The following is a 13,913-nucleotide window of genomic DNA, read 5'->3' as shown; positions in this document are numbered from 1 at the left end:
TTGGCCCCTGTGGAATGAGCTGTAGTAGAAAAGTGATAGCCCTTGGATGGGAATCACAAGGCCCCCCACTAGCAGCTCATTGTGTAATTTGGAGAAAGTTGCTTAACTTAGCCTGTGGGCTCTGTGTCTCTGCTTTCTGTGTCAGACCAGGGAGGCCTGAGGATTACTTGGTTGATCTGCCTGTGGAACCACAGGCAGAATTTGGCCCATCCAGAGATTGGCCAAGTGTAGGAAAAGGCTTGATTAGGCCCTGACATTCAGTGATAGCCAGCCTGAAAAAAACTTGATTGATTTTGAAAACCATGAGAAAACCATTTGAGGGTAAGAAAATAGGCTTATGGGCTTATTCTTTTTTAAAACTGTCTGGCCCAGTGTACATAGTAGGGATTGTGCAAGCAGCCAACAATAAGCATAACTCTTTTTGTCTGTAAAGGCAATGATTTGGGTAATTTAAATCATCATTTTATTGATGTATAAAGTGTGTCAAATCCTACAAATCATTAAGTATACAACTTGAATTATCACAAAATAAACACTACTCATGTACCCAGCATACAGATCAAAATAAAATGTTATCAAGTATTCCCAAAGCCCCTTCATGATTCTTGCAATTATGATTGCATACTTCCTATGCAGAGGCAAGCATCTCTTGATTCTCAACACTGTGGGAGACTTTTGTCTAATTTTGAACTTTCTTTTTTTTTTTTTTTTTACAGGTTTTATTTATTTATTCATGAGAGACAGAGAGAGAGAAGCAGAGACACAGGCAGAGAGAGAAGCAGGCTCTATACAGGGAGCCTGACGTGGGACTTGTTCTTGGGTCTCCAGGATCACACCCTGGGCTGAAGGCTGCACTAAACCGCTGAGCCACCCGGGCTGCCCCAATTTTGAACTTTCTGTAAATGAAATCATCTAATGTAGTATACTCTTTGGAGTTTGGCTTCTTTTGTAGAGAGAACTTTTTCACTGCAGATCTTACCATAGTATTGTTCCTTCTGCTTTCCATCAAGTAGAATCTTTAACAAAAAAAAAAAAAAAAAGTTATCTTTTCCTGGCTTTCAGGGTGGTGGCTGAGTTCCATGAGGTCAGACCCTTTTTTTCCTGGTTCTTTGGTGCTGGCACAGCTCAAGAGTTATAAAAGGTACAGGCTACTCTTGATATCTCCAGGAAGTTGGTTTTCAGGTTTATAAGAGATCCTGAATGTGACAGAAATTGGAAGCCTGTGAAGTTACTGATCATTTGACTAGACCTCCCTCAAAAAATGAAAAACAAGGTGGCACTACAACAGTCCTCCAAACACCATGGTCATTAATATAGCAGTCAGCTTTTATCCCGCTTGTGGACCAGGCAGTTCACATTTTTTGTCTTTGGGTGAATGTACTCTTGGCTCTCAAGTACTGATGAATAAAGACCCTGAATGTGTATGCCCTTCCTAGGGGTTTGGACTTGCCAACCCCATGGTTCTCTTGGGCTCTTGGATTCTTTCTTTTAATTACTTTCAGAAACACAGAACAAAGCCGGAACTAGGGCAGGACCCTGGGAGAGACCTGGCCTGGGAAATCTCTGAGACAAGTCTGAGACAGAGCTGGGGTTCCTAGCCATTCCTTGGACTGCTAGTTATTTGGCTTGTCTGCATAGGCTATGCCCCCACAAATCCTCAGGCCTTTAGCTTTGAATAAGCTCTTCTTATGTTGTCAGAAATGCTTATCGCAGTGTGCCTCTAGGGATATGGATGGACTGAACTGCTGAGGAAGGAGATGAAGAAGATAAGCAATAAAAGCCCATTTCCTGAGATGTAGCCCAAGAAAAGGAGTCTCCTTCCCTCTCTGCTTCTTTACCCTTCCGATTGATGATAATGGGAATGGCAGGAAAAATAAATTGTCTAAATGTCTGCTGTTTCTCCATATCAGATGCTGTGATTTGTGACCTATCCATCCTCTTAGACCGTTCAACCATCCCTTCAGCAAATGATGCCCAAACACTGTGCCAAGAACCTTGATGTTCAGAGAAGTTCAGCAACTGACACAAGGTCACCCAGTGTTTATTTCCACTTGGTTTTGGAATGATCTAAGTTGAAGGATATACTCCAAGCCATGTGGATGTAGTGGAGCCTCATTCCAGTGGGAGGCCCCTAAATAGAAGGAGGGATCTGGGTACAAGACCTGACAATGTCTGTGCTTTGTGTGGGGGCCCTAGAAAAAGAGAGGGTGATAGGCCTTCTTTGGAGATTGACAGAGGCAATGAATTACATATAGTACCAGAGTTCAGATGTGTCTTAGAGAGCATCTCTCATCCCAGAGGACTTGGACATAAGTTTATCAGTTCAAGGATGTTACTTGTGCTCACCTGATGAGGTTATCCTGTTTGAGAGGTCCCGTGTGAGAGGCAGCCTGTAGGCTTTGCAATCATATGGATCTGATTAGAATCCTAGGTTTGCTTCTTAATTGCATTTTCATCCATTCATTTTTTTTGTCCTTATACAAAAGATTTGGACAGCTCTTGTCACTTGTTACTGTGTGGCCTTGTGCAGGTTACCAATCCTCTCTGAATTTCACACTTTATGCCAGTAAAATGGGAATAATTATATAATAAACTCCTGGAACTAACATACAGATTACATCACATTTACTAAGCAATAGCACAGTTCTGGGCACATAAGGGATACTAGTAAATGTTTATTTTATCTTTCTCTTTCACTTTGAACTAAAATGGTAAAATAGAGCTTCTGTGTTCTCCTAAAGAGGGAGTTACAAAGATTCTTCATAAAACCCTGGAAGCATTGAGTGCATTGGAAAGAGTTGAAAAAGATTAACCAGCTCTATTCTGCAGGCTTTTTCTAAGAATAAGGCAGGCTCATTTCCAGCTCAGTCCTTCTGTCCCTCGGTGGCTCCATTTCAATAGCAAGAGGTGGATCATTGGTAGTCGCTGACACTGTTGTCTGAAACAAAGATGACTGACTATGCAGTGCCTGGGATTTTGCAATTGCTCAACTCCCCATTTTGGCATTGATTTTGATTAAGATTCTTTTTTTTTTTTTAGATTAAGATTCTTTCAACAGGGGATCCCTGGGTGGCTCAGCAGCTTAGTGCCTGCCTTCGGCCCAGAGCGTTGATCCTGGAGTCCTGGGATCGAGTCCCATGTTGGGCTCCCTGCATGGAGCCTGCTTCTCCCTCTGCCTGTGTCTGCCTCTCTCTCTCTGTGTCTCTCATGAATGAATAAATAAAATCTTTAAAAAAAAATTCTTTTCAACATTCTAGAGTAATCTCTTGGAGTTTGGAGTTCGTCTTTATTTATGCAGACTCCAACTCTAGAAATGTTGCCAGATCTGATGGAAACTGGTGTGAAGTCAGTGCAGCAGGTTCAGTTGTGGCCGCACTGTACCTTCTCAGGGTGGCTGTTTGTCTGTGGACATTGGCTCTCTGCTTCCCATCAAGGCGGGGTGGGCTTACAGCTCAAGCTGATTTTACTCAGCTCTGGTGTACACACCGCCAGCAGTAGCCCAGAATGGAAGCAGCTCCTTCCTATACCTGATCTATTTATTTTGTAGCCAATTGGCCATAAATGACTGAAGATCTAATTTCATTTACCCAGACCCTGATAGCCACCAGGTACTGAGTTTTTGTTTTTGCAGGACTTTTTGTTTAATTTCTGTGCTTTCTTTTTCTTTCCTCCTCTCTTTTTATTTCCCGCATGCTCTGCAGCTCTCTTCCCCAGGCTTTGGAGCCAGAAGGAATAGAACTCAGATTCCTGGCTTTGCCACTGAGTGGTTGTGGAATCTTGGGCAAGCCATACTACTTCCCTGAGAAAGTCACAGGATGGTTTTGAGGGTAAATTGAGATAAATAAGTGAAAACACCCAAGAGCACAGGATGACAATAGTGCTCTCCTCCTTCTCTTCCCATTTTCCACATTATTCCAGAACATGCCTTCCCGTACAGCTTGCAAGAAGAAGAGCACCTGTTTCTTTGAAAGGGAAAAAGGAGAGGGGTAAACACTGTAGGGGAGGCATAAGAGCAGCGGCAAAGATGGGCGAGAAGAGTGCTTGGTGAGTTTGAGGACCTGCAGGGCTGCAGGTGTGCCTGTAACACAGGGCTGAGAAAGCACAGGAGGATGGCGTGGGTGGAGGGGAGTCAGTCAAATCCTATAGGCATTTGAAAGCCATGGATCCTCACCCCAAGGGCAGTGGAAAGCCAGTGAGTGGAAAATCAGGAGATGGACATAATATGGTAAGATTTGGCTGCTGCCTAGAGAATGGCCTAGAGGAGATCTGAGCAGGTCTGGATATAGACTTGGAGTCTGCTACCCATTAAGTGAAAGACAGCCTAATCCAGGGGTTCCCACATCTGACTACATCAGAGTCACCTCTGGAGCCATTTCAGAATCACATTTCCTGGCCCTTTTCTGGATATACTGAATGCCAGCCTCCAGGGACGTTAGAAAAAAAAAAATGGCTTCTTGGTGGCATCCTATGGGACAAAGTACATTACTTTTCAAGTTAACACAGACCAAATTCTGCTCTTTGAACATACCTTTGAATTTTGTGCTCCCACCAACTCAAGTTCTGTTTACAAAAGGACCCTTGCCACCTTGTCCCCAGCCCACACCACTAGCCCAAGCAGGTGTTCCTGCCTGTGAGCCTATGGAGCTAATTAGGCACAGCACAGGTGTGCCTAATGACTTGGGCTGGGACCACGCCCACTGTCCTGCTGGAACAGCTGGGGAGGGAGGCCAAAGAAAGTTTAAAGGCCCTCCTCTGAGACTTTTGCATATCTCCTGCCAGGTGTTTCATTTTGTTTTGTTTTGTTTTGTTTTGTGTTTTTTTGTTGTTTTCTGGTGAGGGGAGCTTGTCCTTCTTACAAGGCAAATACCACCAGTGCCTCACTACTGTTGGACAACGGCAATTTCAACTCAGGCTGCTTTCGCCCTTGATGGAACCTGGGGGCCATGAGAGCTAAGGGAGCCAAGAAATGACAGCTAATTGTATTTCTTCTAGGTTCTGTCATTCCCAGGTGGGCTTTTAAATATTCAGGGGGGTAGCAAAAATTGGAGAGCTGATTTGTGCATGATTTTTTTTTTTTTTTTCTGAGGAAGGCAACACAGGAAACGGATGCTGGAGATTATTTTGAGGATGGGGAGTTGGGGGCAATAGGGACTTATATTTTTCATTTTGTGCCTTTCTATATTTTAAAAATGTTAAGATGATAAACAGGTTTTTTAATTACCCTTTTTGAGGTATAATTTATATAGCTCATTTAAATGTACATTTTAATGAGTTCTGACAAGTGCATACACATATATAACCACTACCACCCCAAGTGAGATGTTGAATCTTCCCAGTCAACCCCAAAATTTCCTTTGTGCCTTTTCCCAGGTAATACCCCACCCTCATCACCAGGCAACCACTGATCCATATCCATGCAGGCCATTTAAATTTCTTCCTTATTCTTTCCCGTATTAAGAGGAAAAAAACTTATTGTAAATTAAAAAAAAAAAAAAAAAAAAACATGTAGAGAAGCAGGCAACATTTGGCTCCTCTAAGAAATCTCTTACTAGCCCCAAAGCTAGAGAGGCAAGGCATTTGTGTTTGTAAAATCTACAGTTTTTCCCCTTCAATACAGAGGAGGTCACATAAGAGGAAATTAAATATGTAAATATTTTTTAAATATGAAAATGGGAGTAAATATCCTGTTGAGCATGAGTTGTTTTTTGTTTTGTTTCCTGTCATGTGCATTGCTTTTATTTATAGGTAGAATTTTTAAAAAGCTGTTTAGTGCTAACCCTCCTGTATGGAAAGATTGACAGCAAATACTAGTAATAGAATAAAAGTTTACAGTGAACTGTGTGCATTCCCCAAAGTTAGAGAATTTACCTTGAGCAGTATCCAGAGGGCTTACTTATTATTAGTTCTTGTGTGGATAGAGAAATGACTTTACTATCATTTCATAAAACCTTTTGAATGTTATTTTAGATGTGGGCAAAATTTGGTGAGTGTGGTGCTGCTATTTTTAGAAAATGTGGAAAAAAATGAGAAGTTTGCTAAAAGCTGCTTCCATCTGTTTTCTGACGTCTAACAGGTGATGTTGAGTGGTCTAGCGCAAACCACAGGAAGGTGTAAATACAGTTGGTAACTAAAAGCTCCTGTTTCATGTGCTTGCCTGATGAGAATCACCTGGGGCTCTTATTAAACATTCGGATTCTCAGGCCGTACCCCAGGCCTTACCCCAGCCCTTTTGAATCAAGTTCCAGAGAGGAATTATTTCTGATCAGGCAAGTTTAGAAAAACACTGAGCATATTGCTTCACATTGTACACTTCTAAGTAGGAGGTGATGGTGAATTTTTCTCTACCCAAGCTAAGGACAAATTTCTAGAATTTCTTGGATTATGAATTGGGGAGTGGCCGCTTAAATAGGTGTGAACATATTAGGATTTTGCATAGGGTACCTGGATTTTAGATTGCTCTGTGATTTCTGTGTGTATCTAAGGAAGGAAGGTGCTAAAACTTTAAAATAACAACCTCTGCTCTTCAAGTTTTATACGATTATTGTAGGATTGAGGGAATGCAGAGCTTTTTGTGGAAGTTCTATGCACTTTTAATACTGGGGATTTAAAGCATTGTTGATGGGGAAGGGCTTCATATTGCCTGGAAAATGTGAATGGTGCTAAATTGGAGTTCTTCTTGTGGTATGAGACTTGTTTTCTCTGTATAGTTCAAATATGAGTAATTTGGTAGGCTTTGGGATGTTTGTATTTTTCTCATTTCATAATAATATGTAGCCTCTTTTAGAAACATCTCACTGTGCTTTGGGCAAATGCAAATAGTTCAACCTGTGTCTTGCCCTTTAAAAGCAAGAGAAATAAATGTTTTTGTTAATTGTAGCACACAAACTGATTCTAAAATTCATATGGAAAGACAAAGGACCCAGAATAGCCAAAATAATCTTGAAGAAGAACAAAGGTGGAAGGCTCACACTTCACCAGTTTCAAAACTTACTACAAAGCTACTATAATCAAAACAGTGTTGTACTGTCATTAGAATAGATATATAGATCAACCAAATAGAATTGAGAGTCAAGAAATTAATTCTTATATTTATGGTCATTTGATGACCATTCAATTGGGGAAGAATAGTCTTATCAATGAAGCATTGGGACAATTGGATTTCTACATGCAAAGGAATGAATTGAGATGCTGGTCTCCTACCATATACACAAGTTAATTCAAAGTGGATCATAGACATAAATGTAACAGCTAAAACTATAAAACTAGAAGAAAACATAACCTTCATGACCTTGGGTTAGACAAGGTCTCTTACATATGACACCATAAGACAACCAAAGAAAAAATAAATAGGACTTTATGAAAATGAAAAGTCCTGTGCATCAAAGGACACTGTCAAGAAATTGAAAAGATGACCCAGAGTGAGAGAAAATATTGCAAATCTTATCTGAAAAGAAACTTGTATCCAAAATGTTTTTTAAAAACTCTAAAAATTCAACAATAAAAAGAAAAACCAAATTTAAAATTTGTCTAAGAATTTGCAAAGTCATTTCTCCAAAAAAGATGTATAAATGGTCAAGAAGCACACAGAAAAATGTTCAGCATTATTAGTCATTAGAGAAATGCAAATGAAACCACAGTGAGATACCACTTCAGACTCACTAGGATGGCTATAATCAGAGACAGTAACAAGTGTTGACCTTATAGGCGAGAAAGTAATACAGTATGGTCACTTTGGAAAACAGTTTGGCAGTTCCTCAGAATGTTAAACATACAGTTACCATGTGACTCATTAATTCCCAAAATAATGGGAATTCTTGTATATACCCAATTTTGTAGATACCCAAAAGAAATGTCCAACTGATGAATGGATTAAACAAAATGTAGTATATCCGTATAATGGAATATTATTTGGCAATGAAAAGGAAGTACATATCCAGGATATATATGGATGAAAACTTGCTAAGTAAAAAAAAGCCAGTCTTGTATAATTCCATTTATAGGGAATATGCAAAATAGACAAATCAGTAGAAATAGAAAGTAGACTAGTGGTTGCCAGGGCCTGGGAAAAGTGAAGAATGGGGACTATTTTGGGGTTCTGGATTTATTTTGGGGGTGATGAAGTATTCTGAAATTAGATATTAATGATAATTGTACTATTCCATGAATATACTAAAATCCTCTGAGTCGTATACTTTAAAAAGATGAATTTTATGGTATGTGAATTATGTTGTAACCTTTAAAAAAAAGATTTTATTTATTTATTCATGAGACACACAGACATAGGCAGAGGGAGAGGCAGGCTCCCTATGGGGAGCCCAATGCGGGACTCCATCCCAGGACCTCGGATCATGACCTGAGCCACCCAGGTGTTCATAACCTGTTGTTTTCTTAAAATAACTATTACACAGGTATTTAGTGATAAATATCAAAAAGAAGGATTTCAAATGATGGAGACATGATCTCTAAGCTTGGTGGTAGGTAGATTGAGGATTTATGAAAGGTGTGTTTGCATTGAGCAGCTTTTAAGGAAGATGGAGATTTGGCTGTGTAGCTCTTTCCAAAAAGAAGAGTTCCAAGTCACAGAATTTAGCATGAGATAAGGTCAGGAACTTGGGAAAGTCTTTGGAAGGAAGTTGTAGTTCAGCTTAGTAGCTGTATGGGGATTGTGAGCAGTTTCAATTTGAGACATAATTAGAAAGACAGGATGGTCCCAGATTAGTGTGTGTGGGGGTCTCTGAATGCCAGCATAAGGAATTCTCTGCCATATTTGTTTCAGCTATAGAAATCGATAAAGTGACACACCTAGGAGCTGTGTATTACAAAAATTAATCAATGGCAGAGTGTAGCATTATGTGGAGAGGAGGGAGCTCACCTATGAAATACCCATTAGGAGTCCGATGCAATTGGTTTGAGAAGAAGACTTTCCTTTTTGAAATTACCTAAAACTAATTACTTTGAGCTCTGGGCCTTCTGATACCAGCTTGGTGAATTTAAAAGGCCTCACACACAGATGTTATTTTACTTCATTTCCTGGGAAAATGAATCACAGTTTCCTAGTAAAGAGCTGTCTGGGGGTGCTAAACAATAGTGTGTGGCCCATGCTTGGCCAATCCATTCATTTTGGTTCCTTTTTCTTCTGTTGCTCACCACCTGTGTTTTTTGTTTTTATTTTTTTCTTTCCTGCCTTCCTTCCTGCTCTAGCTTGGTCTTCTGTCTCCCTTCCCTTCAGCCTTACCTCCCATCTGCAAATATGAGACAGTTTAGCAGAGAAAATTACCAATATTTCTTTATACAACATAAAACTTGTTATTAGCTGTAGGAGAAAAAAGGATGAAGAAAACCTTTTTGCGAAGCCTATATGGAGACATTAACATAGGCTGTATCAACAAACATTTTAATGGAAAATGTGTAAAATATAGTAACATTTTTGGAGAATTTAATATAAAAGTTTATATATATTATATAAATATATAAAATATGAAAGTAACTGAGAAGTGAGAAGGCTCTGCCAATATTTTTAAGCCTCTAACTTCTTGATCTCATGAGGGTCTCAGCATTCCTATTTCTGACTAATCCTTCTTAGAAGTTTGAGGTCTCCTGTTTTGGTGTCCTTGAATAGCAAACTTAAACCCAGACTGTGCCTCCAGTACTGTATAATGAAATGGTCACTACATTCCTGAGATTTAGGGAACTAAAAGATTGTCACATTTTCAGAGCTCACAATGAGGCCATCTAACTAAAACCAGCTGTCTAATTTATCATTTCTACCAAATGCTCTTTTGATCTTGGATTATACTGATAAGGATATTTAAAAGATAGCCATAGCCATGTCTGTACAGGTTCAATTTTCTAGTATGAACATGCAATTAGACCATTAGATCCAGTGTGGGTGTGAAGATGGAGTTACCTCAATGCAGAAGGAAGCCTTTTTCTTTAAAGAGTTTGTCAGGTTTTGTTTGTTTTTATTTTAGGGGAGTGTTGGTAGGGCAGCCAAAGGCAACAAGGATATGTGGCTTGGTTCTTTTGCTCTATTCAGGTGAGACTGTCAATTTGTGCTGAGACCTAATATTGAAGACAAACCTGTGGTATCCTGAGAGAAAGGGAGGGAAAAGGTAGGTAGCAGAAGGAAACTGGGCCAAGTTGAGAGTTAAGACGCCTCCTTTTGAATCTTAGCTTTGTCACTTTCTATTTTCCTCAGCCAACTTGTGTCACCTTTCTGAGCCTGAGTTTTATGAAGATGGGGGCAGTTGGGAAGATGAAATAAATTAACTCATGAAAGGATTCATGTTATCTGATTTACTATAAATGCTGAGTCCTGTGAGACTTCATGGGGTTTACCATTCATATTTTTCATAATAATATGTTAATGATCTACGCAGCAGTTTAAAACTTCCCATTTGGCATACTATAGTTCTAGAGAGATATGATGTTCTCAGTAAATTACTTAAATCATAGTTTTTGAAACCTGGTTATGGCAGATATCCTGGGACAGTGAGTTGCAGTCCAGAAATTTATGCTCAAGGTGGCGCTGTTTCCTCATAAATTTGGTGATGTTTTGCATTGTATCCCTGTCCCAACTCAAGCAAATAACTAGATGTATATTTAGGACCATCTCTGCCTGATGTAGTCTCCAGACCTTCTCACCTGTGATGCCCCACCCAATATCCTATCCAGGTACACACACTTACCATATTCACTGTAACATGTATGTGACAGTTGCACCATCATGAACTAGTTAACCTGTTTTATTTTTTAAGACATTTGTTACAATGATACTTTACAGCATATCGCTTTCTTTTTGCATTTTGGAGTTTTTAGGTCTCAAATACGTAAAAAGATTGTGGGGCCTGGTTCTTGATGGCATAAAGGACATGATACAGTTCTTCCTCAAACTGATTATAATACAAGGAAAAATGTCCATGCTGAACTTCATTTTTGCTAATCTGTGTCAAGACCACCATATTATTTCCCACTTTTTGTCAGAAACTACAAATATATTTCACAGGTATGGGCATTCTGAGCTTGATGTCAATTGTTTTGCTTTGTTTTTAGATCCGGGGATTTCTGTCACGGTTTGATAATGTTCTTCCTGTCAGCCTGGCGTTTGACAAATGTACAGCTTGTTCTTCCAAAGTAAGTCATTCGGCATTTGAAGGACTTGTTTTTTAAAATGAGCCTATCATCTTTACTAGCCAGAGCACTGAAACCAACTGAGGACTTTTTGGAGGGGGAGAGGGAAGGTCTAAAATACCAGAGGAGATTTGTCATTCATGTGTATTCATTGTCACAGAGAAATCAGCCTGAGAAAGTTTGATTTATAGTGTACAAAGAGAGATTGAATTAGATATTGTAGATATCTGTATCAATACTTGCCTCATAATAATTTTGGCTTGAATATGAACGTTACTAGGTTTTGTTCCTCCTCAGAAGTTCCTTGCTCACATGGACCATCCTAGAGCAATTTGTAAGTGTTATCAGAGGAGGGAGTTAAACCAGGCAGTCCTCGTGGTTTTGTCTTTGGGAGATCTACATAATGACAAAAAGTAAACAGAGATTAGGGGCCTGGCTAGGGAGCCCATAAAAGGGCCCCTTTTGCTTTGATCTTTTCAGAGGCTCTAAAAATAGAGCTGGTATGTACCCCATTGTAATGGGAAACGGCTGATGTATCTCAAAACTACAGTTGATGGCATCTCCTTTTTTAACAGGCCTAGAGATAGGCTGAGTTATTTGTGACTTTATACTGTGTGTTATTGCTAATTTTCTTTTGTATGCCTCTTTAAGCCTTCTGATGCCCAGTGATTTAACTTGGGCTTTTAAAACTCAAGCTTTTTGGTAAGACTTTCATGTACAAGTGTTATGCAAAATAGTATTAGGGTCATTAACCCCTAAGTCTGGCATCTCACTTCTAACTCAGGATTTCTTTGCCTTGGCCTACGACATCTAGCAGTATGGAAGGGATTGAGGTCTTGGGAAATTATCTCCATTCTGAGTTGATAAGCTTTTTTTTTTTTTTTTTTAAGACTTGACTTGGTCATATCCTATGAGAAGCATAATCCTACCCAGTCTTAAAAAATTAATTCAGATTGAGAATGCTGATAAATTTGGTTAATTTTAGGTGTTTAAACATTGAGAATAACTTTTTTCTTCAAAAAGTAAACTTAGCTATTTTATCATTGTGCATCCCAAGCATCAATATTGAGATTTAAAGCTTGCCATTTGTCAGTAGTTACCCACAAGCTCATTCTTTTTGCCATCTCTTTGAGGTATCTTATATCTGTTCACATCAAGGCGTCAAGGATATCTGTACACTTCTGTCTTCAGAAATGCAGATTTTAGGATTATATGTTTTTTAGAGAGCACATTTTTTTTCTTTGAATGGCTAAGCTAATTGGTCTCAAAATAACTTGGCAGTATTAGTTTTCATACTGAAATCATTTGGCACAGGTACCAGAAGTTTTTCTGTGGCTTTATGTAGATCATGCATCTCAATGAAATAAAGATAATTGGGTTCTGTAAGTGAAATGCAAACACTCATTCTTTTTTGTTCTCTTTCTAATTAAATTAGCCCTTGAGATACTGTTTATGAAAGAATCACAGGCATACTAGCTGAGGTCCCTTATATTCTTTGAAAGAATCGCTTTGCATTTTTCTTTCACACTTATTGTAAGCATTAAACTAAATATAGGTATCACTTTTTTGTTAGCGAAGTTAATTCCTCTTGGTGGTCATTCTGAGAGTCCTGCTTTACATAAACATGCTGGACGATTTAATACAAACTGCCTTGAATTTTAACAGCTGTGCTATTCCCAGAGCGATCACTTTTCATGTGGTCTGGGTATTAAATTTCTTTTGTGCTGAAAAGGTTGCTTCACTGGTGCATGTATTTCCTTACAGTAGAAACACAGCATTTACTTACTTGGCTAACTTCTTTATTCGCTTAGGAGAATGTCATTCTCTATTATCTGCAAACCCAACATTAATACTTTGAAATGACAAATCCAATTGCAGTTTCATCTCTGTGCATGTGAATTTTTCTTAATACATACTTAGCATAATATTTTCATACTGAGTCATATCATAGTTATTGTTTCAAAAAGATTCTTGGGGCTAAAAATGACTTTTTAAAAATTCTCCTTTGATATCCATGAAGTAATTTTTTTCCTTTGGTAGTTTTTGGTATTTTTGCCTCCCCTCCTCCCCCCCCCAGACCAGGGTCATACTTGTGTTTGATTTAACACAAAGACAAAGATGGGGATATAGAATAAGTTCTGCTGAGTGATAATGCTGTGTTCCTTAGCATATTTTATATTTATGTGTGTGTGTGTGTGTGTGTGTGTGTGTGTGTGTGTAGAGCTTTTATAAGGCCTGGGGAGAATGCAGTTCTCTGCTATGTCAGGGAAGGCTGAATCATCCATACACAAATTGTTTATTATCTTGTTTGGTTTTAACTTGGCATGTAGCCAGATGAATTGTTCTTACAGAAAAAATACTGAAGAATCTGGAGGGAGTTGGGTAGTAAAGAGGCACTTTCATTCCAATTTCTGTTTATTGTCTTACAAGACTTTCTAAAATCTAAAAGCACGGAATTTCAAAAAATCTTATTTGAAGGTATATGAGTTGTTTTTAGTTCTAAAAAGGAATTTAGTGCCAACTAAAGTTTTTGTGGATTGCTACCATAGGGAAAAATAGAATTTTAAAACCAATATTCTTGAAACAATTTCTCATAATACACTTATTTAGTTATTAATAGCCTTACATCTAAATATTTTGGGGGAGGGGACTCCTGGGTGGCTCAGCGGTTGAGCATCTGCCTTCAGCTCAGGGCGTGATCCTGGGGTCCTGGGATAGAGTTTCACATCAGGCTCCCTGCATGGAGCCTGCTTCTCCCTCTGCCTATATCTCTGCCTCTCTCT

The 13,913-nt window shown here is 39.0% G+C and overlaps 1 protein-coding gene across 17 annotated transcripts in view; it reads left to right on the top strand.

The window, feature by feature from the left end:
• The window catches only part of ATG7 (autophagy related 7), a 237,862-nt gene that overhangs the window by 68,634 nt on the left and 155,315 nt on the right, over positions 1 to 13,913 (top strand). For 16 of the 17 annotated variants that reach the window (XR_013357403.1, XR_013357402.1, XR_013357407.1 and 13 more), the window contains one exon: positions 11,053 to 11,133. The exons of the other annotated variant lie outside the window; for it this stretch is intronic. Coding sequence is in view for 10 of the 16 variants with exons in the window: in XM_077857802.1 (XP_077713928.1) it covers positions 11,053 to 11,133 (81 nt within the window). In the remaining 6 variants the exon portion in view is untranslated. The remainder of the gene's footprint in view (positions 1 to 11,052; positions 11,134 to 13,913) is intronic. 17 annotated transcript variants of the gene reach the window in all.

Source organism: Canis aureus, chromosome 19, assembly GCF_053574225.1.
Source record: "Canis aureus isolate CA01 chromosome 19, VMU_Caureus_v.1.0, whole genome shotgun sequence".
In the NCBI taxonomy this organism is placed as follows: domain Eukaryota; kingdom Metazoa; phylum Chordata; class Mammalia; order Carnivora; family Canidae; genus Canis; species Canis aureus.
This window is presented reverse-complemented; position numbering and strand designations above follow the sequence as displayed.